This window comes from Cardiocondyla obscurior, linkage group LG01, assembly GCF_019399895.1.
Source record: "Cardiocondyla obscurior isolate alpha-2009 linkage group LG01, Cobs3.1, whole genome shotgun sequence".
In the NCBI taxonomy this organism is placed as follows: Eukaryota; Metazoa; Arthropoda; class Insecta; order Hymenoptera; family Formicidae; genus Cardiocondyla; species Cardiocondyla obscurior.
Window position 1 is genome coordinate 12,729,953 of NC_091864.1, and position 23,986 is coordinate 12,753,938.

The 23,986-nt window shown below is 44.2% G+C and overlaps 5 protein-coding genes across 9 annotated transcripts in view; all 5 read left to right on the forward strand.

Moving 5' to 3' along the window:
- The first annotated feature begins 91 nt into the window (after positions 1 to 91).
- On the forward strand, positions 92 to 14,060 carry Rab32 (RAS oncogene family member Rab32). 5 transcript variants are annotated; one of them, XM_070662027.1, is made up of 6 exons: positions 6,123 to 9,181; positions 9,438 to 9,884; positions 10,486 to 11,048; positions 12,143 to 12,368; positions 12,549 to 12,874; positions 13,237 to 14,060. In XM_070662027.1, the coding sequence occupies exons 1-6, from the start codon at positions 8,860 to 8,862 to the stop codon at positions 13,348 to 13,350; spliced, it is 1,998 nt and encodes a 665-aa protein (XP_070518128.1). In that variant the 5' UTR covers positions 6,123 to 8,859; the 3' UTR covers positions 13,351 to 14,060. The 5 variants fall into 5 exon arrangements, with proteins under 5 accessions (XP_070518113.1, XP_070518106.1, XP_070518128.1 ...); XM_070661996.1 differs by having other exon boundaries at positions 9,438 to 9,824; positions 10,471 to 11,048; XM_070662012.1 differs by lacking the exons at positions 6,123 to 9,181; positions 9,438 to 9,884; positions 10,486 to 11,048 and adding an exon at positions 92 to 294.
- Positions 14,061 to 14,155: 95 nt separating this feature from the next.
- Positions 14,156 to 17,333, forward strand: LOC139105774 (protein brown). The gene is made up of 11 exons (XM_070662067.1): positions 14,156 to 14,451; positions 14,612 to 14,660; positions 14,735 to 14,915; positions 15,045 to 15,243; positions 15,453 to 15,645; positions 15,717 to 15,890; positions 15,976 to 16,078; positions 16,294 to 16,515; positions 16,585 to 16,826; positions 16,893 to 16,993; positions 17,062 to 17,333. Exons 1-11 carry the CDS (start codon positions 14,289 to 14,291, stop codon positions 17,244 to 17,246), a joined length of 1,812 nt encoding a protein of 603 aa, XP_070518168.1. The 5' UTR covers positions 14,156 to 14,288; the 3' UTR covers positions 17,247 to 17,333.
- Positions 17,334 to 18,839: 1,506 nt separating this feature from the next.
- LOC139105760 (uncharacterized) lies at positions 18,840 to 21,683 on the forward strand. The gene is made up of 6 exons (XM_070662040.1): positions 18,840 to 19,148; positions 19,289 to 19,496; positions 19,606 to 19,797; positions 19,875 to 20,127; positions 21,035 to 21,167; positions 21,246 to 21,683. The coding sequence occupies exons 1-6, from the start codon at positions 18,855 to 18,857 to the stop codon at positions 21,378 to 21,380; spliced, it is 1,215 nt and encodes a 404-aa protein (XP_070518141.1). The 5' UTR covers positions 18,840 to 18,854; the 3' UTR covers positions 21,381 to 21,683.
- A 237-nt stretch (positions 21,684 to 21,920) lies between these two features.
- Positions 21,921 to 22,785, forward strand: LOC139103194 (uncharacterized; the record flags this gene model as incomplete). The annotated part of the gene is made up of 2 exons (XM_070657698.1): positions 21,921 to 22,016; positions 22,090 to 22,785. Coding segments are annotated over 2 exons (270 nt in total), but the record flags the coding sequence as incomplete, so codon positions are not given.
- Positions 22,786 to 23,099: 314 nt separating this feature from the next.
- Sdc (Syndecan) overlaps positions 23,100 to 23,986 on the forward strand; it is a 61,544-nt gene continuing 60,657 nt past the window's right edge. The window contains exon 1 of the mRNA XM_070656901.1: positions 23,100 to 23,517. Coding sequence (XP_070513002.1) covers positions 23,440 to 23,517 — 78 coding nt within the window. The 5' untranslated portion in view covers positions 23,100 to 23,439. The remainder of the gene's footprint in view (positions 23,518 to 23,986) is intronic.

Consider the following 23,986-nt stretch of genomic DNA (forward strand, 5'->3'; position numbering starts at 1 on the left):
CCGCCGTTACGGTCTCGAGGGCGACGAGGAGGGAACGCGTGTTACGCAATCGTCGCCGTCGCGGCGCGATGAAAAAGAGGGATGCCAGGGGTGGGGGGACCGCGACGGCAAAACACGCCAGCGCGACGTCGTAGTACACGTTTTGATATATAGCAAGATGGCCGGATGGGCCCAGCTGTGGTGATATCGGTCGTGAGACGTTCCCGCTCGCATCTCAAGAGGAAGCGACGATACGAGACTGTGCAGCTGCAGGAGTACCGGCGTTCCCAACAGAGCTGCTCCGCCCCGCAAATGGTGAGTGTCGACGTCAACCTGGTCCATTTTTCACTCCCCACCGACGATTTTCGCGCGGTACGAAACGTCGCGCGTGCCGGCGTCTGCTAGGCGCGCCGATTTTGAAACGATCAGCCGGCACGGCGATCGCGAATGGTCCTCCCGCGACCCCGAAACGGAGTCTCACCTCCTCCGAACAGCCTCTCGATGCGCCCATCGTAGTTCGGCGAATGTTGGTAATTGGGAACGCGGTGCGGAATTTCGTTCTGAACGATCAGCACGTGCTGGATCTGCGAGTCCTCGCCAGACTGCTTTACTAAAAAAAAAAAAAAAAAAAAATGTGCATTGCTACTTCGGACGATTGCCACGTATCCTTATTTACTTTTCCCTCTTTGGCTTCTCGTTCGATTAGATAGAAGCCGCGCGTCAATGACGATACGGAGAGAAGATCGCCGGTGCCGGTTAAGAATTTTACGCTGAATTTATACAATCGATATTAAATGTCGCGTTATATAAAATTAATTATTGGCACGTAAACAGGTCGTAGGTCCCGACGGGTTCGAAGAAGTCGCTTTATCTTGTACAAATCGTAGGGAGGGACTAATAGCGCAGTTGCATTTTTAGTCAAGTCCAATCTCTTTTATTTATTCGAACGCGTTCAGTGCGCTCTTCGATTAAATGGATTAAGCGATAAAGTAAATGTTATCTTAACAATTACCCACGCGCGTCAGTGCCGATAGAGGCGCATAGATATGTCGATTAAAGTAAACGTAATCCTTTGTTCTCCGGACGATATTCCTTTCGTCGGATACGGTAAAAAGATTCGATTGATACAAATGTGCGCAGGCTGCCAATCTCTCGTTTTTGCCGATAAAGGGGAAACAACTTTATCTCGAAAATCGTGCTCGAATGTTTTCTTATGAAAGGGAAAATTCTCAAGTCACATGGTTATCGTAGGAAAATTTATCGCGGCAACACGTCAGGCCGATAATCTTCGTAAGACTTCAATTTATCTAATCTGCCGGTTGATTGACTACCAAACTGCCAAGACTGCGATATCGGGATTCGGTAGTGGAGTTTGCACGCGAAAAATAAATTCGCGGCTCCTTGCGGGTGTTAATGAGTAGGTAATAAAATTAAATTAGATTGAATTAAGTAGGGAGCAAATATTATTCCCGGTCGAGCTATGCACTTCGTAAATAATAGCGAATAAACCGCAAGGGATTCGATCGGCGTCTCGCTCTCGGTTATTCTATCTTCTCGCATTTTTCCTTGAATTAAATCTCACTTTCGTAAACGATCGAGTTTCATTTATCTTACGATACGATCCCGTATCGAATCTGGAATTTGCGGTTGTTTCACGGATACCGAGGTGACACGTTCGATTGAATTATTTTTCAAACACGTCGCTGCGCCGTGCATTTTTATTTTTTTTTTTTTTTTTATGGTCGCGGCCCATCGATCATCATAAAATATCGAACAGCCTCACCACTCAATTCGTTAACGTGTCATTCCTCAGACTTGACAGAGTTGTTTTTATAATAATAACGTGGAATACCAATTGTTTTTTTTTTATTAGGCACGCATTAAAATAGTTTTGTCAAATTTTATTCCGAATGATACGCGCACAAATTTAATTGTTACTATTGTTTTTTATTTAATTTACATTTTTTTTTTTTTTTTACTACAAATGCGTAAAATTTTGCCGTGGCTATTTCGCCACGAGAAGTCGCAACATGGTGGAAAAGATGCTGGCTCCGCGTATCGACAAAGGTGACCGCAGGTCCCGCGAAGTACGGGGGTTGCTCGTAAAGCCACGCATGTAAAATGTAACATACCTCCTATATGCGAACTGAGAAACACGTGACGTGTGGGGGGCCGAACTTGAACATCGATCTGCGCCTTTTCGGTTTTCAAGCGGCACGAAAAAGGAATCGGAGCTATTGAAACGTAGCAGAAACGCAGCGGAATGCTACGTGCGTAAGCTCTGAAATACGGTTCTTCATTTCAATGTAAAATTCGTGTTTATCGTTTGAAACGGCTGTCGAATGAATCATTAAGATACCTATCGAGAAAGCTTAACAAGCAGTTGGTCAATATATTGTGTCGCTTATCGTCATTATCGCTATAACATCAAAACTCCTTTACTGCGTTTTCGCTTGTGTATCAGATTCAACCGTGATTCACTTCTAATCTCGATGAGATATCGTAATTAAAATCGTTACAATAAGATCGCGATCTCGACATAAAAAAAAAAAAGAAAATAATACAAATAATACATGCGCATATTTTATTTTTATTTACTTTCAATGGGTACTTATTTTAATTCGATGCATAAATTATGTTTCTCAGATATTTTTTCTTTAATTATTTAAATAAGACATTTTATCCAATAAAAGCACTTTCTTTTAATAAGCTGCATTTGATAATGCCTCATTTATGTCGAGAGTGCGGCTGAACTTCTAAGCAAAATTTATCTTATTGAAATGCTTTTCAAGGATATCTCAGTTAATTTTAATGAGCAATTATTCTGCCCCATTCGTTCTTCTGTAGGCTCGGATTACCGCGCATCGCGAATGTGCCGTTTGAATAAAACGCTTATTGTAATTTACTGATAATCTCGCGGATAAGCGCATTTGGTAGTTCACGCAATTCTCTCTGCGGCTACGTAAGTAACGTAATATTTGGCTGAATATTTCATCATCGTCGGTTTAAGAGAGAGATCTTTCCTCTCGATACATTGTTTATTAAACAACTGATTACGTGCGATCGCGATGTTATACAATGGTCTTTCGACTATCGTTTTAAAAAAATTTTCTTTCGCTTTTCTCGCAATCTCGCTAGCTTTTCGCGTGTTATATCATATATTTTTATCCGACAATATCGACTTTACTTTAAGTACGAATTTTTTTATCGAATAATTAGCCGGACAAAGCACGCGGCAACGGTTCTTATCTGAATCTTGGTGGCTCGAGACGCGTTAAACGGCAGCAAAAGGTCACGCTGATTCCCGAAATTAACGTACAAAGATAATTATATATAAAAAAAAAAAAACAAGATTCTAGAAGATGCTGAAAAACTAAATAAAAGTTTTACTATTTGGATATTAATAGCACATGTCACCCATTTTTACTGAACCGATGTCGTAATCTTCTCTAATCTTGTTAGAAAATGGATTCTTATATAGCCATACGATTACACATCGTGCTCATAAGTTAGACATGGGAGATGAAAACATTTTTTTCACGAGTACAATATATATTTTATTTATCATCAACAAGTAGGATATTATAACAGGCCACATTTCGATTGCGCCATGCGTGCACCTTGCCTTTTCGGCAGCTATTATTGCCGCGTTTATATCCGTCGGGCCGGCAATAAAGATAAAAAATGTCACAGTGGTCAGCGAGTCAACATATTAATCACGCTAGATTAAATTTTTTTTTTTTTTTAACTCCGCCGAACTCGCGTACAATACGAATTTCACTCGGGGTAAACATTGGCTCGAGCCCCGAGCCGACTTATCTCGAGTTTTTCTGTCTTTTGAACCGAATTAGTAACATAAATTAAATTATTTGATTCTTTAATTGTCGATCCGTTACGAAACTGATATTTTTTGGATCACGTCGCCGGTCTACGTAGGATCCTTCCCGTTCGAAACACCCGCGGCTTTTCAGCATCAGACGAAGAAGCGCACGTAGTACCCATGCAATGTTTATCTCGTTCTCGTAATCAGTTATCGCGCTACATTCATTTGTACTACGTCTAAATGAACGGAGAGCACTGTTTTGTTTCTAATTCCGGCCGACGTGACCCGCGATTTCCCATCTATCCCGGAACAGATTATCGCTCGGCTCGGCTTTTTACTTTACCGTCTTGTGCTTTCGCAACCGAATTCACGTCTATTTACGGCAATCGAGATCGAATCATCCCCGCGTTGCGCGTAATTAAGAATTATCGCCGAGATGTGAATCGTACGTTAATAAGTTCAAACGTTATTTTTTTTTTTTTTTTTTTTTTTTTTATCGTAACATGTGTTTATTTAATTAGATTGTCGCGGTGTGTCCGCAATATCGTATCGCGTGTCGTCGATACATTATATGTATATGTACGTATCTCTCCCTTCGAAGTCGCGAAAGGCTGCCGAAGGACGGCGCCGATCTGGCCTGGCCGAGGTACATACGTAATCGCGTCGGCGGTAACTCGATTACGAGGCTTCGCGGCGATGAAACACCGGAGCGAGGAAACCGCGGAGTTCAGCCACGACGTCCCAGACTCGTTTCACGACGCTGATTGTGGCCAGGTACCGCGTGTCGTGGCTTCGTAATTATTCCCGCCGCGCGAATCACTCCCATCGCGATCTCTCCCTCTGTCTCACCGCTCTCGGAGCAAGACGCAAAAATAAATCCCACTGACGTAATTTCGACGTTTCTCGGTAGCATGACGAAACTCGGTGTAATCCGCGATAAACTAGCTGGCGATAAAGCGCGAATTATTTTTACTCCGATTTTTTTAATCCATCGGCGGGGCCCTTTTATCCGGATTAGAAACCGCAGTCCACTCCGCGCGCGATGCGGCGATCAGGACGATCAATAGCGCGGAAGCCGCGCGAGGCTTCCGTCCCCTATACGCTCGTCGGTGGATATCGTGAATTACTAATGCGAAAATAAATGAAAAGGTGCGAGCCGCCCGGACGCTGGACCGGTCGGCGCTACAAACGACAGCTTCGTGATCGTTTCGATTCGGTATCTTCGCGCGGTGGTTTCATCCGGATACCGTGGGCAAGGCAAGCCGCCTCCTGGCCGGCTCGACGAATTCTCGTCGATGGGGTTTTTGGCAGGTCGATGAACTCTCCGCGAACTATGGTCCAGCCGTGTCACAGTCTCCCATCGTTTGTCGTAGTCTTCTCGACGGCGCCTTCTTCCTTCTTCTCCCCCGCGCTCCTCTCCATTTCGTATACGCACATCGAAAAGCGATCACGCTCGCGAGGCGCCTAGTATTTTTTGTAGGCGCCTCGTTCGCTCCGATAACATGGTAGACGATAACGTTCGGGCTAAGCCGAACCAATAAATGCCGGGACTTTGCACTCGCTCGACGCACACTGTCCGTCACTGTCGTTCCCTTGCGGCCACGATTCACGAATTCCTCCTCGAGCAGTTGCATCATCGTCGGGGCCCGCGACAGAATTTCCGGCGTTCTGGCCGAGCCGGCGCGTTTAAAGGGATAAAAAGAAAGGAAAGAGATAAAACAAATAATAATTGACGCGGCGGCGGAAAAGCGAGAGAGCCAACGGGATCGCGTAACACCGAGCCAACCATTGAGCGGGTCGTCGATTGCAAATTAGGGCACGACGACAACCAGAGAGAGATACGTCGTCGCGATAGCGTAAAACGAAACGACGTTTCGTCTCGCGTCCAGTACTTCTCTTTTGGCGATATAGTCTCCTAATGAATACTCTCGATTAATACTACCGCGTCGGGATAATTAAGCACACGGTGGCTACGTCTGTGGTGCAGTGTGACGAGGAACTTGATTGTACGTCGCGCGTGCTACCGGATAAAATAAGGAAAAGAGAAAAAAAAAAAAAAAAGCAATCAGATAAACTGGGATCTTTGCTCGAAACACTCGAATCGGGCCGGACATGCTGGACCGAAACGTGGTGCTTGTGCTGCGCACGAGGCAGGAGAGGACCGAGCGACGTTTGAGGCACAAAAAGGAGGCGAACCCGCCGCCAATGGAGCCGCCGGCGCTCTTGCTGAACAACAACCACCTGTACCTCGATCTCAACATGAATTTCAGCGAGAACTGCAAGCAGGAGGCGGCCAGAACCGCGAGAAAGGTGGGTGCCGGTTGTCCAGGGTGTCAATTTCGCGCAAATCGCAGCGTCCGCGACCCAACTTGAGAGACGTTCGCGTGAAGAAGCGACTTTAAATCGCGCTTATCGAAACACCTTTCACCGTATTATTACGCGGACCCCGTGGGTATATCTCGACGTCCGCGCGTCGTGCCGCGATTTCTCACGAAAACGTTGCTCCCGTTGCGTCGGATTCATCTCTTTCCTCGCAGGCTGGTGCAGCCATCGAGAGGATACTTTCTCCCGACTTTTCCACCTGCCTGAAACATTGTTATCGCAATAGGATCCGTCGGGAAAGACGCTACCAATTAAATTAGATGTGTAATTCGTCACTAAGCACCGGAACGATTTTACTCGTGACGCAATGCGGTTACGTCGCCGCGAAGAGAAGAGGACTTTTTCCTATATTAATATTAATATATTTGCACGAATCTATTTCATTTCCCCTGAAGAAATATATCGTTAATTTATATCCCTCGATTTTTCTTTTTTTTTTTTTTTTAATTTTATAATTCTGAACATTTTATCGTATATTACCTAAAAAATTTATTAAACACGCTGATATATGATTACGTAGAAAAATGATCGTAACGAGATTTTTTAGTTAAAAAAAATTTTTTTTTTTTTAATCTTGTTCCTATCACGCAAGCGAAAGGGTTGCGTGCCTTTGCGGGTGCATGCTGCAACTCTTTCACAAGCGTAAGGACGTTATGAATATCTGAGATTGTGGACTAACATGTCCTGCGACTTCTTTCCCCTACGTGTCATTCTATACCGGCGGTTTGTGTCTCGCAAACTTCCACGCAATGACCGCATGTTTTTCTTTGTACGCGCTTTCTATAGAAGGAAAGTAGCCCGGCGTTCGTCGGGTGCATGTGTGTGTGTGTGTGTGTGCACAATGCGATCACGTAAGTAATGATTCGGTAGGAACTGGTGCTTCCTAACAACTATCGATCTGAGAATTGCACTTGGTCTTCGTAATATCGTAATTTAATTAAACAAAAATTTATCAGCGTTGGTTGGTATCGATTTGTCGATATTAATTTTCCGAATGCCTGCTTGCGTCTCGCGTAGGATAACATGTTTATTACAATAACGATTCCGGAAAATTCGCCGACTGATAAGCATCGCGGCGCATCTCGCGGTACGACGCAAGGCAGAGAGAACAAACGAGATGAATTGGCGGCGCACGCGTAATCGCCCCACGGCCAATTATGATTACGGGCTGCAAAAGATACTCTAATCGTTGCGTTAGCGCCGTACGAGCGTTATTTTCATATCAGCAGCTGATCCCATCGCGGCTAATTAATTGTTGGAACAAGGACCCCGCTCGATCGGATAATCTAGGCGCATTCGCGAGCCGCGTGAACCCGTTCCGTTTGCATTTCGTCGCATTCGGATCAAAAGTTGAATCAATCTCCGTCCGTTCGGGCGGCGGTGCCAGCGAGTTACTCGATTCCACGTCGATAATACACAACGAGAAGATCTGGATCGTTTCGATCGAGTGTAGATTTCATCATTTTTAACGGGCGGCGCCGTTTGCGAGAAAGATGACGAAACTCGCACGCGTCGTTTCGTAACGCACTATTTTGCGCGTACGAATAATTAAATTAATTTGTATTTTTGATTATTTACGCTGTTTAGATTCGTCGTCAATTAATTAAACTCGTCGGGAATTAGGCTGCGGCAAGTCGCACGCTCGTACGTAAACAAAAATGAATCGAATGGCAGCGATATACTTGTTGCATATGTCACGCGTGTAGATTTATTTTTTTTTTTTTTTTTAATATATATAATACAAAGATAACTGCGAAGGTGCATATGTGGTTTGCACGCGCATACAAGCGACTTCTTCGTATGCTAACAAGAATATGAAACCGGTACGTAACGACTTGGTGTGGTGGGAGATACTTGCATGCCCCACCCCCATTAGCCCCTCATATTTTTATATCAACATCTAGTGCGGTTCAGGATGCCGTTGAGCTTACAGTTTCTTCAGTCGTTTTGAACAACAATTTCGAAATTTTTATTTGCCAATATTAATATTTTTATATTTCTTATCGTCGACCATGAATATCGCGCTTTTTTAAATTCGCTATCTTGATTAACGCTCTATGAAGTAATTCTTTTTTTTTTTTATTTGTATGTGTGTTAATGTGGTGCCTGCAGTGTACTGGAAAAAATTTCCGGAAGAATATCAGTGCTCGTTTAGGGAAATAACCGCGCTACATGGTCTCGAATTCATAGAAATGCCCGTCTTCTTTACAAAAGCGAGAAAATTGAATTAACTTGTAAATCCGGTCAGTCTTTTAAATTTCACTCCTAACGACGAGTAACGTATCTTTTACCAGTTTAATATTCTCGCGATTATCAAGCAGAGAATTAACTGCAAGAAAAAAAAAATTTGTTTTTTATTTCTTTTTTTACGAATTTCCCGCTTGGCTTCAATATTCGCTAAAGGGAAATAAAACTGTCGCACATCGCGAGGGAAAAGGAGAAGATAGGCTAAGTAAATTATCCGTTTGAGACTGATCGAGGTCGGTGTAAAGTTTTAAGGTTTCCCAGCGCTCGACTGGGAAGCCAAGGCGGTGCTACGTGGACGAAGTGAGACGGGAGAACGTTCGCATGGCGAAGTGAAAAGGTCGGTCCTACGATCCGTCTTGTTTTTTTCCGTTTGGGTTCATTAATCGCGACTCGGCGTCGCGACTTCTCCCCTTTATCTCGCGTGCGTTATGGATCGCAACGAGAGCACGAACGAAGGTGGCAGCTCGCCCGAGACGGTGATCGCGCGGTCCTCGTCGGAGGAGGAGAAGCAGAAGCAAAAGTCGAACGTAGCCAGCACCTCCGGCGAGTACATCACCGTCGAGGGCAGCAGTTCCAGCCTCGACACCCTGACCAGCGGCAGCATCACCACCCTCTCGTCAAGCGCGAATGATCGGAAGAAGGGTAAACTCGGCGCGCTCAAGAACAGTCTCCGCGAGGGTAACTTGTTTAAAATCAAAAAGAAGACGCGCGACGCACTCACCGCTTTCGAGACGGCACATCACGACAAAGGTTACGATATGCCCGATGAACTTAGCGCTTCAATCTTATTTGCGAGGCACAAAGTAATTTTAAGAATGCATAAATTATCTTCTTATTAATTAGGTATATCTTTCGAGTCCTTTAATCTTTAGTTTCATGATTTTTTTTTTTAATTCAGTACGCATTAATACTGAAATTGAAGCGAGACGATAGTTGTATTCGTGTCCATGAGCGACGATTTTTAAAACGGTATTTTCCTGACTCCGCGATTCCTCTTCCGCTTCAGAGGTATCTCAACAGCAGTCGCATCTCGAGGACGAGAAAGAGTCGAAATTGACGGCCGACGCGAAGAAAAAGAAGAAAAAGTCGCACTCGCTGGTGCGTAAGCTGAGTCTAAATAAATTTCGCGTGCCGCCGGAGCAGCAAGAACCGCGGCACACCCCGGAGGGTGGTAATAGCAGCCGATCGCAGAGTCAGTCCTCGCAAGAGTCGCCCGTTCATGCATACGCTACGAAGAAGGAGCACCACCACGCCTCGGAAAGGGAGAAAAGTATAAAAGGGGAGCTTAAGAAACCAGAAAAGCTGCACGAGAAACCGACGACGAAGACTACCACCGTAGTGCAAGGCAAATCACCGCCGCTGACCGTCAAATTCGCGAGCACCGATCAGCAGGGTGAGCCTTGTACGGATGCTATGAATCGTAAAACCCGCACGAAGCTGAGGGGCGGAAGGTGTTATCGTATTCGCCTCTTATCGACGATCTTGTTGAGTTTTTGACATATTTTTAGGAAATAAATTATGAGGAGATACGTTTTTTAAAGAAAAAAAAATTAAGTGGCTAAAAGATCTGTTTCTGGTCCGTTTTTTGGACCTCAAACTTAAAATTTTTGTTTATGTCAATAGTACGATTAGACGAAATTAGACGAAATTAATCCCAGTAAAATTTTAAGATGAACATAGGTACGTAGATATAAAGACTTTCATCCTCTTGTATCTTTGAAACCGTATGCCTATGTTTATCTTGAAATTTTACTGAGATTAGTGTTTCATTTTATAATGTTATTTGTCATGAAAAAAAGATTGAAATTCGAGGTTCAAAAAGTGAGTGAAATTCGGCATGACTCTTTGGAAGATATTTTTGCAACGTAAATTTTATTTTTAAAAGGCATCTCTTCAGATTTTATTTCTCTTTTTTTTTTTTTTAATGTCGTCTCTTATCTTGCCCAACCCGCTCGTAGTAAAGCACTGTAGTGACGTAGAAATTAAAAAGTTGCTCGAGATTATATGAGAAACCGATCGTAGACCTGTTCTCCATACAGCCCCGCATTCTTCAGCTTCTTTGGACGCCGAGCGACGTTCGCAACAGGAGAATCGAGATAACGTCTCGCCTTTCGGAAAATTGTGCAGTTCGACGCTACCGTACGCGCTGTCGAGGTGGCCGGAGACGAAGCACGCGGAGGATCCAGCAGCTAAGAAAGCCAGAGTGACCGTAAGGCACAGTTCGGATCCCACTGAATGCACGCCGTCGACGTCGTCGCCCGTCGAGGTTCGTCGCAAGCTGTCGTTGCTGGAAGAAAAGCGAGCGATATTCCAACGACGGTTCTTCGATTCGGAATCCGGGGAAACGAATCGCTCGGACGAGACGGTGATCAACGTTAACGTTCACGAGCGACCGAGCCCCAACGGTGACGGATCTCGGGAGGACGAGAAGAAGAAGAAGGTGCGGCACATCAGTGTGAGGACCTTTGACACGTTCTCCACTTTCGACAACACCTTCGACAACACCTTCGACGAGGAGAACCTCTCGGAAGATTGCGATACAGGCGGCAATTATCGCAGACTCTACACCGCCATGGCGCCCATGCTGGGAGCCGTGGACCACGAAAGTCACCCTGAGGTGAGAGCTATCGCATGAGGAGCGTGAGAGCTGGCTCCGCTTGACGATTTTCGCGGCATTGAATAGCGATATTGAATTGCAAAACATGTATGCGCGCGATCCGCTTCGTCGTATATATTGAAATACGATAGCCTGGATCTCTTCACATTGACGCACTTGCGGCTGCAATCAGCGAAGCTGCGTGTAACAGAAATTGATAACAGAGAAAGACTTAAAGTCACCTTTAAGTCGCTCTTTTAAGAAACTTGAAAATACCAAAGTTATCATGGATGTATTTTATTTATTATTATATTTGTTTATAGAAAGAAAATTCTACTTTGAGACGACTGCTAATCCAATCGAACGCGTTTGCGGTATCTTTTTTTTTTTTTTTGATACCGATCCGCTCATATTTCTGCCTCTTTAAGTCTCGCGTATAGCTCTACCTGTTACAGATCTGTTTCGAATTACGTTGCTTCACACATTCTATTTTATATCGCACACATTTACGTTCTAGGAAGAGAAACGTTACGACTAAATATGTTGGAAGTCGGGAGAATCGATTAAAAATAATTATTTTTAATTAATTCGTTTCGAATGTCCATCGTCGCGACGTAGAAACTTTGAAATATCTGCCACTCGCGATGTCTCTTCGACTTCGGTGGCGATTATTTAGATTGCCGATAATACATTCGTTAAGACGCGCGAAAGGCTTATTGTTGTATTTATAGTTCTTGTGTAGTCCCCCACAATCGTTCTCGGGGATAACTCCCACATGCAAGTCACTCACAGTTCATTTCGTTGATGCGAGTTACAGTAGCGAGATCACTCGCGAGAAGTGTTGCTATTTACCGTTTCCGATAAGCGTCTAGATATCTAGAAAGTCGTCTGCGAACATGGTCGAATTGAAAATTTGGCAAAGCTTTGAGACGTTCGGTCTCAACAAGTGGAAGGTGCAACCGAAAGAGTGGAAGTGGCTTGGGGTTTGTTTAAAAAAAAAAAATAATAATAAGCTCATATTTTTTACATTTGTAATAATTATATTTGATGCGTTACTTGTGAAAACGGGAGGACTGTTTTTCATATAATTATTGTATTTTCTTCTGTTGTTTCAGTCGTCGAACAATGCACCGAACCTTGGAGTAAGTGAAAAGCGGGAGCACTTGTACAAAATACTGGTAATCGGCGAGCTCGGAGCGGGGAAAACGTCCATTATTAAACGATACGTGCATCAGTTCTTCTCGCAACATTATCGCGCGACGATTGGCGTCGACTTCGCGCTCAAAGTGCTCAACTGGGATCCACATACCATTATCAGACTACAATTATGGGATATTGCAGGTCAGTAATAATTTATAATTTTGTTTATTACCGAAAAAAAAAAAATTTATTTTTAACGTTTTTAAAACTGATAAATTAATAGTTGAGTTATGCGAATAATGCAATATAATTTTATTTAAATACCTTCAATATCAAACTCATTAATCAACTTTTCTAATTTTTATTTAATGGTTTGTACAGGTCAAGAGAGATTCGGAAACATGACCAGAGTTTACTATAAGGAAGCCGTAGGTGCTTTTATAGTATTCGATGTTACGAGAAGCGCAACGTTGGACGCAGTGGTGAAATGGAAACAGGACTTAGATTCGAAAGTACAGCTTCCTGATGGCTCGCCGATACCGTGCGTTTTACTGGCGAATAAATGCGATCAGCAAAAGGAAGGTCTGGTCAATTCGCCCACCAAGATGGACGAATACTGTAAAGAGAAGAACTTCTCCGGCTGGTTTGAAACTTCGGCTAAAGAGAACATTAACATTGAGGAAGCAGCCAAATTTCTTGTTAACAAAGTAAGACATGCTTAATGTTACTTTGCATTTAAGTCATAAATATGAAAAAACAGATTTTCTAAAAATCAAACTTGCGATCATGAATAATTCTGTTTTAAAAAAGATATTAATATTGAATGAAAAAAAGTCGGTGTCATAATCGCTCAAGCTTTGCCGTGCTCATTGCTTATGCATGACGTACGGCGGATTAATCATTGACGTCTTTCGCTTTAGAGATCATCGACTTGCGATGCTTAAGTAATTCATCAACGTAAAAGCGATCGACATTCCCGGTATCAAACTTGCGATCAAACGAATTTTATTATTACTACTTCACTTAACATTTCAGCGCGTTTATTAATCCAGTTACGATTTATTTTCAGATTCTTCAAAATGACCAGGTCATAAGAGATAATGGCATCCAAGAACAGACAGACAACGAGAGATTCGCGTTGAATCAATCGCCGACAAGTTCCAAAAAGTCCTGCAGCTGCTGACAAATAGGCAAATTGTCGAACTTGAATTCGAGTTCTTGGTCACGTGTTTTCATTTATCAACCTCAACGTATCTTCGTAGATGCCATGAGAATCGTAATTTTCTACGCTTTGCTATTCTTCACAACAGGAAGCATCCGCTTTATGTTTATTTCATTGATTAAATTAAATTATCGACAACATTGTGCCTTTGTTCGCACAATTGCAGCTAGCTACACAAGACAGCTGATATATATATATGTGCAATTGAAAGTGAAAAATGAGAAATAAGATCTTTTAAGTATCGCTTTTTAAATGAAGGAGAAAAAAAAATGCGAAGAAACAACGTTTTTGATATAGATCTACGTACAGAAGCGTATACTATACCAAAATACGTCTATTAGTAAGTAAGGCATATATCGAGAACTGCATTTATATACGTATACATAGTACATTGTAAATAACTCAAATTTTACTTAATAATTTTCACGTTTCAAGTGATGTTTGCATGTTTGCACTTTTATACGATATGATAGCGCGGCGTGTATCGTTATTGTAGAAAAAGTTGTAGATATATATACATTATATATACATATACGTTACTTCTGAAACATTATCTAATACAGTAATAATAACAACATGTCTGCCTACTTAAATTCTTTTATATAAATATATGATATAACAAATGTTTAACTGTATTAAATTTGTTAATATTAAAGCAAATCGTCATGTTTTACTTTTTACTTTACGTAGGTAATTATTTTTAAGATATTCTTTTTGTATTGTCTTGTCGTAACGCCGAGGACACTGAAATTAAAAATGATCTCAATTATCATCTACACGACTTTAGATAACGACGATAAGAAATATTAAGTAATAGGAAATAAAGATAGCAAAATTTGTCCGAGATCACGGAGATTCTCGTAACATTAACATGCTTCGAAAGATGCGAAATAGTCGCGATGGTGAGACTAACGGACTCAATTCAGATGTCTTCTCAAATTTCTCAGCTCTTTTGGGAAAACTTGATAGTTACTGTGCCCGCCAAAGATGAGTGCTCAAAAGGAAAGTGGTGCAAGTTCTCGCGCAGAAAACCTGTGAAAGTATTAAATATTCTGAAAGGCGGTAAATTCTCTTTCGTTGTCGGCACTGAAAGGCCATGAGAAATTAAATTTAATTTAGATTTAGTTAAACGTCGCGGACGTTTTAATAATTTGAAAATTATATTAATTTACGATAATTACAGTTCCTATTTGTTAGTAACGTAAGCTTCTTTTGTGTAAAGTGTCCGGATATGCAGAGACCAGTAACATGTTTGCTATATTGGGACCGAGGTACGTAGAGAAAACAATCTGCTTCCGTAATTACTCCACGTTGAATTCACGCATGTGTAAACTCGTTTGTTTAGTGGCGCCGGCAAAACCACGTTTCTTGCCGCTCTGGCGAAGAGGCTCGAATTAACTTCCGGCACGGTAAAGATCAACGGGCACGACGTCTCTCGCGAAACGATGGCCGCAATATCGAGCTACATACTGCAATTTGATGTCCTACCTTCTGCGCTCACACCCAGAGAACACATGTCGTTCATGGTACCGACAAAAAAAATTTATAAAAAGAGTCTGTAAAAAAAATAGTGCGAATTGACTTGCAATTATAATTGTTTCTAATTTTTGCTCACGACAAATCGATTTATATTTTTTAAACTATTTTGTTTTTAGTGCGCCTTAAAAATAGAAAATAGTTGCAACGCGCTACGAAGAAGATCGTTAGAGGAGGAATTTCTGCGGGATCTCGGATTGGGCGAGTGCATCGACACCATGATATCCGAGTTATCTGGTGGTGAAAGAAAGCGCTTGTTACTGGCCGCAGAATTGGTGACGAGGCCGAAGATTTTTTTCTTAGACGAGCCAACCACAGGTAAAAACTGGGCCGATATGATTTACGCTAAGAAAGACGACTGTTGAACGTGAATTTATTTGCAGTAATAATTTTTAGAAATTTTATGCGTTTTGTCTTTACACGTTTGTTGCGATGATTATTATTTGGGCTTGAAATATCAAGCTTGATACTATCGGCGCAGATATTTCGTAACAGAAGTTTGCGATAAATATGAATATTGGACGCAGGTTTGGACACCATCGCCGCAATGCGTGTCGTTGAGTCGTTGAAGCTAATCGCCTCGAGAGGCTCCATAGTCTTCTGCACGATCCATCAACCAGGTATGACGATATACAACATGTTCAGCCACGTAGTACTGATGGCTGATGGCAGATCGGTGTTTTTCGGGACTCTAAAGAACGCCACGAAGTTTTTTGAGAGGTAAAAATTCTTCAGTACTTCAGAGCTCGTAATTACGTTCATGAAATAATGGTAAATATATTTCTGCCCAGCCAGGAGTATCGATGTCCCGTAAACTACGACGAGTCCGAATATTACGTAAACGTTCTGTCACGTCGGAGCCAGGCGGATCGCAATATCGAGCTGTGCCGAGCGTTCTCGCGATCGCCGTTCTCGCAAATCCCCGCGGTTGAGAACGCCCCGATTTTCCACGCCAGCGCACGAAAGTATTGAAATAAAACGACGGCGAGAGAAGTTCTCGAATAAATTTTCCCGGATTGCGCTCACCGAGCTCAATAATCTCTGTCGCAGAAAATCAGGATGGCTCGCGCAGCTTTACTGGCTGCTCTGGAGAACGTTTCTGCGGGATACGAGGACGGTCTTCGACAACTGGATCGCGTGGCTCTCTTGCGTGGTAACGAAACGGAAAAGAAATTTCATAGCGACTTCCGATTTAATTCGATCATTGGCAAAGCTTTAACGTTTCTCAATGTTTCCAGATTTAAAAATTATACTTAAATAATAAAAGATAAACATTTTATTTTTATAACTGTTAAACATTAAAAAAAAAAAAAAAAAAAAAAAAAACATAACGTGGAAAATCGAACATAAAAAAATCTAATCTTGCAGCTGTCCATCGTCTTTGTGAATATCTTCTACGCTGGCACCGATTCGTCGACGCAGGAGGGCATACAGAGCGCCCGAGGAGTGCTATACCTGACGATCTCCGAAGTGATCTTCACGATCGCCTACTCCGTCGTCTACGAACTGCCCGCCGAGCTGGTCCTCTACGTGCGCGAGAGCGCCGTGTATTCATCGGGACCATATTACCTAGCCACCGTTCTTGCCCAGGTAATTAAGCCGGCGTACATTAAAAAAGCGAGTCACGCCAGTACATTTCTCGGTATGGAAATACCTCAGATGCCGAAGGCGACGATCAAGGCTCTCCTGTTCGCGATCGCCCTGTACGTCGTACTGCACACCGACTTCTCGCCGCTGGATCTTGGTCGCTATTGTCTCTGCACGACGGCGGCGGCGGTCTGCGGCATCGCGTACGGCATGACAATCTCCAGCTGGATCGCAGACATCGATATCGTGACCACGATTATGATACCGCTCGACCTGCTGTTCCTCCTGACGGCGGGAACGTTTTACAATCTGCGGTAAGCGCGTCACCGATATCGCGACGAGCGGAATTCCGTCCGTTGAACAGTCTGATTTTTCCGTAGGGCTTTGCCGAGCTACCTGGCGTACCTCAAGTATTCCTCCGTGTTCTACTACGCCACCGAGGCCATATCGATAGCGCACTGGTCGGAGATTGGTGGGATCGGTGAGAGCTGCGAGTCTTGTCGCTTAAACGTTAATAAAACCGAGCTAACGTTCTAATTTTTATTTTAGATTGCCCGGCCGATCGTGGGCTGCCTTGCCTGTCGAACGGAACGGAGGTTTTGACGGAGTACGGGTACGACGAGAGAAATTTCTGGTGGGACATGACCGGGCTGCTGCTCCTGACCATTTCGATGAACGTCGTCGCGTATCTTGGCACGAGGCGAAGAAGGACGTCTGGACTAATCGCTTATTAGTCGAAACACTCGTATCTTCCTGCACGGTCGTGACTTCAAATTACATAAGGCTGTTAATAATATAGTGTTCGTTAGTGTCGCTTATTATCAGAGAAGTTTTAAATGTACCTACTACGTGTTTCTGTAATCTGAGGGGGAGCAGAGATAGAAATGTTATCTCGCGAGACTCGTTGATAAGACCGAGCTACAATGGTTACATTAGGCGCTGAATTTAAACTAATGTCATACGAAAAGAAAAAAAAAAAAAAAGAAAGAAAAAAAAAAGTTGCGCTCTAATGTGCCGAACGCATCGGTCGGCTCGAAAATTATTAAAATAAACGAGTTCCGCTATTAAAATAATATTAAATTAAAAACGCAGTCGTCGTAAATTCACGCCTGCATCTCCTCTCCCCGTCGGGAAACCGAAAGTTTATCCCCGCGTGAGCGTTAAGTCAAGTTAATCTCCATGCGCGGGACTAATTTAATCGCGCGTTACGCAAACCGACGTCGTAAGCCCGGAGTATATAAAGAATAAGAATAAAGAGGATCGTAAATAGAGATTACGCGATTCTCTGTTGGTTCTCCTGATAGATTTATGAGATAGTGGAAACATCAGCCGCATTTTTCGATTCGCGTGTCGTCAACCGGCGAGAAGACGAGATTTTCTTCGTCGTCAACGTAGGGAGAATCTTGGTGCAAGTTTAAGAAACTTTTATTTATTGCAACGTTCGTCTCTCCGTGCTTATTGTCATTAATTTAATTTTGTCAAGTTCGAGCTTTCCAGCTGGTTTCGAACTCTACTTACGTTTGCAAACCAGCGAGGTGATCCTCCTCCGATTACCATGGGCCGCTGGAGGAGGGAAGCGGGTAGGAAGACCACCGCGAAACTACGGGAAATATTGGAATCGGCGCAATATGACTCCGCGACAGGTCGCGAAACGAAACGAAACAATGTTTGCGTTGCGCGGAACGTCGTGGGCACCCCTCTCTCTCTCGCCCGCCCGATCTATCTTTCTTTCTCCTCTCGTCGTCCTCCTCATCTCGTTCAGCGAGGGCCTCCTCTGCCGTCTCTGCCCGCGCCGAGCCGAGGATTTGTTAATATCGAGCGCGTTCTAGCTAGTACTGTGCCAAAATGGCCGACGTTTAGTCGTACCTTAGTTCGGGTTTAAGTCATCACCTCTCCCGCCGCTACTCTCAGCATTCCGCCGCACCGGCTCGGATTTCGCCTTCCTACCCTACGAGCCTGCTCGCGCGATACCAAAATATCGCGTACACGGCGTTTCATAAATTTTGCACGATTAAAGCGCACGAGGGGATAATACAATCGATCATTGTGGGCAATAAGTATCAGGACGCTTTTCGCGCGAAGGGAGAGCCCAAGCAGCGACCTCGTGAGGACCACGTGCATCCTCGTTATCGAGAGAGGAAACGTGATCGGCGTGGACTTCGGCGGCACTCGATAGACGCGACGCGCCGGTAGCAACTGAACAGCTGACTGTGCTAAAACCACGCTTAAACAAGCAGACGACCTCGAAATAAATGCGAATCGATGCGCGACAATAAGCGTCGCCGATCGCAGCCGGTCCCCTCGAGCTAGTTCAGATTAGGCGGAAGTTGGCGCCACGAGGGATGTCAGCGACGGGCGAGACGACCACGGTGCTGCTGAAGAAAAGGGAGCGGACGCAGAACTGGATCCCTGAGGAGAAGAGCGCGCTGTTCGCTCTTATCAAGCACCACGCCAGCGCGATTGAAAATAAGAAGATCGACGCGGCCGCGTCCGCGATGAAGTCCCTCGCCTGGCAGCAGATCTACTGCGCGTTCCGCGGCCGGTTCTCGGCCGATCGGGACATCACGAGGATCCGGGAGCAGTGGCGGCGGATGAAGGCCCAGGCGAGGATGGAGATGTACACGTACGGCGAAAAGGTGCGGCCGTTCGCCGGAAAAAAAAACTTCTCTTTCCAAAATTATTTTCTTTTTTTTTTTTTCTTATTTTCTTCTTGTTTTTTTTCCTCGTCTTTCTCTCATTTTCTTATCATTCGCTTTCCGCCATCGCTCGTGCGCAGGTACGAACCTTGGGACTGGAAGCAGCCGTTAAGTCTCGACCGTCGAACCTCTCGATCGAGGTGTGGCGGCTGATGGAAAGCGTGCGCAAGAACGATTGCGAAGCCGCCGATCGCTCGGACGACAGCAGCCAGGACAACGAGAACCCGACGAGCCGCATGACGATACACGCGATCCTGGATAAGTTGACGTTGCCTTCAGAAACGTCAGGTTCGGGATACCGTCGCCAATTTTTTTTTTTTCCCCGCGAGGAAATTACTTCTCGAACCTCGCGACTATGAAAAGTCCCGCGAAGTTATAGAAATCATGATCGGTTTAGGGCCAGGTTTAAGACAAGATATCAAGGTCGAGGTCACCAGCGACACCGAGGATGACAGCAGTCACGGCGAACTATCGCAAAAACCGTCGGAAGACGACTTCCCGTTGCGGAAGCGATCCAGGATGACGTCCGAACTGGTGGACCTTGCCGAGCAAAAGATCGACAGCGTGTCGACGTCCCGGGTCGACGACGGTACTCCACGTTTATTAACTTCCTTCTCAAAACCTGTGAGATTCGTGCAACCTTAAGCTGACGCTTTTATTTTCAAGCGGCGGAACAGAGCGACGCGAGAAACGAGCCAGCTATCGACTGGAGCGACGGTGGATCAGCGGACAAAGACAAATCGGTGCAAAGAACCATGTGGATATTCAAGTCCACCCAGCGCGAGCACGAGATCAGGCTGCGGATGCTGCACATTGAGCTGGAACGCGCTGAGCTACAGAAGCAGACCGCGATCAACGAGCTGAAAACGTCGGAGCTTAGGAAGCAGCTGATGCAGGACCAGGTCGAGGAGTACTACAGGTCGAGTCGGCTTGATTGATCAATTAAGTTGAGCTCTTTCGTTCGAACAACATCAGTCCCACCTGCATTTTTTAAGACTCACCGATTTGCCATTTTGCTTCCGAGAAAAAGTAGCTGCTGATACTTAAACAAATGATTCATTCATGAATTCATTCGTGAAAGGGTTAATCGATTCATTGATCCAATTAAACTGCAGAGCTTTTTAATTTATTAAAAAATTCTGATTAAATTTTTTGTGTGTCGAGTAACAAGAGTCGAGTAACTTTCGCCGCATTGCTGGGATAATACAGGTGTCGTTTAAGTTTAATTAGTCTTTCAAAGTCGCTCTGAGAACGTGATCGCGTTTAAATCTTCGAGGGTCACGATTCGAGCGCCACGATGTTGGCCGCCGCTCGCCGACGAGGTACGCGTTCTAAGAATAGTGTTTCGTTTATGACAGTGGCTCGTTTCTGTCGGTCTGCCAAGTCCTCGCTGGTCCTCTGATACCAAGTATTTCGTGATTGGAAAAATGCAACGAGCAATTACAACGTTTTCGCGAAACATTTCTGCATTAAGGTATCAGAAAAGATCAGCTTTAAATTCGAACGATATTGATCATGGTCAATCGTAATACTCGCCTTGTACCGGTATTCTCTGATTTGCAAATGCAGATCTTAATATATCATTTTTATTCGCAGTAATTTGCCGATGTCTTCTTTTTGTACTTAGAATGTCTTATCTTTTCATTAATGTAAATAAGCAAGTCCTATCCTCACTACGCCTTGCATATTTGTAACATGATTCGAGTAGATGCCGTATCAAAATTATGTAATGGTTATGACAGACATAACCTAGCTGAATAATCTTTGTTTTAAGTTAATTTTTTACGACGACTGATATTTGTTTTATTAACTGTACTCTGTTACAGCCAGGTGAGAATGGCTGGAGAACGTGGTTCGGGTGCTGGCAAGGGAGGTGGTGGAGGTGGTGCTATCCGTGACGCTGGTGGTTCCTTTGGAAAGATGGAAGCTGCCCACGAAGACCAATATTTCTACAAACTGGTCGGTATATATATTCTTGTCTGTAGTCTCACGCCAATTCTATTTGATTTGTTACTTGAATCTGAACTTTTATTTCAGCAAAAGGAACAGTTACAAAAGATGAGAGAAAGTCTACATGACGAGATCTCCTTCCACGAGGAGCAGATCAAGCGTCACCAGGAAGCTATTAATCGTCATAAAAAACGAATTACAGATATGGAGCAGAAAGAATGAATAAAACTATCTTAGCGTGATACTTCTAACTTTTGCGGCCATGCTATTGATTTTGATGCAAAAAAGATAGTAGAACTAATAGAGTATCACCACAGTCTTCTTATGTATAAATTGTTACATTACATAGATATTAAATACATTAAATACAAACGCTCTTAATATATACATAAATTACTTAAGCATCAAACGATATTTCCTTGAATATTATACGGGTTACTTATTTTGGAGACTGTCGTACGGTGTCTTTGTACTTGAAACGTCTAGGAGACTCTCACGAAAATAAAAATGTGTTTTTCATTGTTAGCTAACCTTGTTTTAAAGATGAAATTATTTCAGATGCGACTTTGTTTTGTCTAACCTCGGCGGTAGTATCTTCCATTCAACCAACAGTCAAAATTTCATATAAAAGACGTACACTTTGTGTTCAAAATTTCGTAATGCTCCGACGTGTTCTCGCAGAAGCGCGCCAATATGCACTCAGGTGTTTTAATTCGCTAATAATATTTTTGTAATCAATGTAAATGAATTTATCTCTGTAACTTCAGGTATTTTAACGGAAGAAGAAAACACGACTCGAAAGTGGATCAGGCGTCATTCGGTGACTTTGCATGCGAAACGGAATATTATTGCAAGCAGGTGATATTTCTGTTTTCGTATAATATCATTTTATCAAGCAGTAGCCGTGACGTAAGGTATTACGAACAATCAGGATAGAAAAATGCTGGCACTCGTCAAGGAGAAGACGCAGGACGAAATAAAGCACATGCGGCTAGAGCTGCAGATCATGCAAGACAAAATCGAGGAGTATAACCGTGGCATAAGCGAGAACTTAAGATTTCTAAGAGACCTAGAGAGAGATTTGTCCACCAACAAGAAGACCTAAGGAATTAAATTTTTGTAAAAAAATTTATGAGACTAACTAAAATGAACAATTTATATTATTTTAGTTTAACAAAATTCAGGTGAGCGTTAATGTCGTTTATTAATTAAATATTTTATTGCATACGTGTCTATCGCAGACGCCAGAATGGCTTACGTTCGTCGAAGGCTACACTTTACGCCGTTATTATTCGCGTTCGAGTGTTATTCACGCGGGCAATGACTACGAAAAAGAAGCGGATTTCCTAACAATACATTACGGCGTCGTAAAAACACGTGTGCTCGTTTACGAAATGTCTGTGCGATAAATTTGCATGGATTTAATGCTGTGTTGTGTTTAAACCGTATCGTTAGAACATTCGTAACTCCGCCGGGTTTCCTCAATTATCCCCCGAGGGGGAAACAATTTATTGATTCATCAATAACCGCGAAATTTTATTCGAGGTCCTTAACGTTTTAAGTGTCTCGTCACTCGCGTTTGAGTGACGCATAAATATCCCCGTCGTTAATTCATAAGCAGCAATCTCCACCTAATCGAGAATAATTTTATTGGATATATTTCAGATATTAAGAACGCCTATCCGTAAATTTCGAAACAAAAGCGATAAAATAAATTAATAATATTAATAAAATAAATAAAATATCGTCTGAAATCTGGAAATTAAATCGCCAAAGGTGGTTTACAGGCGGAGCTCGGACGTTGACGTAAGAATTAGTGGGGTTCGTAATTGCCGCCGACGGTCGAGAAGTTGCGTCGCCCCAAGTTCACTCTGATGCGCAACGCGCAGGCGTGGCGACTCGCTGCTCGCCATCATGGCGGTCAGTCGGCACAGTCGGGTGGACGACAGCGGGCGATCGTCGCGCCGCCCAGTGTCTCGCGGTTCATCGATCAGTGTGGTGTGTGTCGCGCGTTGTTGTTCCGGGATATCTTTTTTTTCCTCCCCTCCCTCCTCCCTGCGAGAGCGGAGTCGGCTCCGTCCTGACGGCGTTGACGCCGCGGGTATATACCGCCCTCGCGTCGTTGTCTCAGCGCGGAAACGCCGTTTCGCATCTCTGGTGCGCGCACGCCGCTCAACGGTCAGGAGAGTTCCGCCGTTCTTCCCCCCCGTGAATTCGTGCCGCGTGCATACGGGACGAAGGCGCCGGGCGAAAGCGGGACCCATCGTCGCGGGATAGAAAGATGCAACCGAGGATACGCTGGATACTGGTGCTTGGGACGGCCGCGGTGGTCCTCGCGGGATGCGACGCCGCAACCGAGGTAAGTCTCTTAGCTCCGGCCGCTGCGGACGCACGCGGCCGCGCTGCGACACGAGGTGGTGGGCGGACGTAGGAAAGCGACGAGACGGAAGGCAGCCGTTTCGGCGAGAGAGAGGCTCCCCTGCGTTCTTTGTTCCCTTTTCTCCGATTTTTTTTTTTCTTTCTTTTTTGCATCTTTTTTTCACGCAACGTCGCGGAAACGACGGCGGGCCGCCGCGACCGAGATCTGGCCTTTCCCTACGCGGCGCAAAGTGTTACGCCGCTGTCGAGATACTCTCGCATTCCTGGCGTCCCGTCGGGCCAGTGGTGTTCAAACCGAGGGGCCTCTGAAGTGCGCCGCTCTCGCGTTGTAATCGCCTCGCCGCCTCTCGTTTCTCGCATGCGCCGTCTCTCTCTCTCTCTTACGCCCGCGGTTCCAATTTTGAAAGAAGCAAACGAGATTGATGGACCCACTAGTGACGTACCTTTGC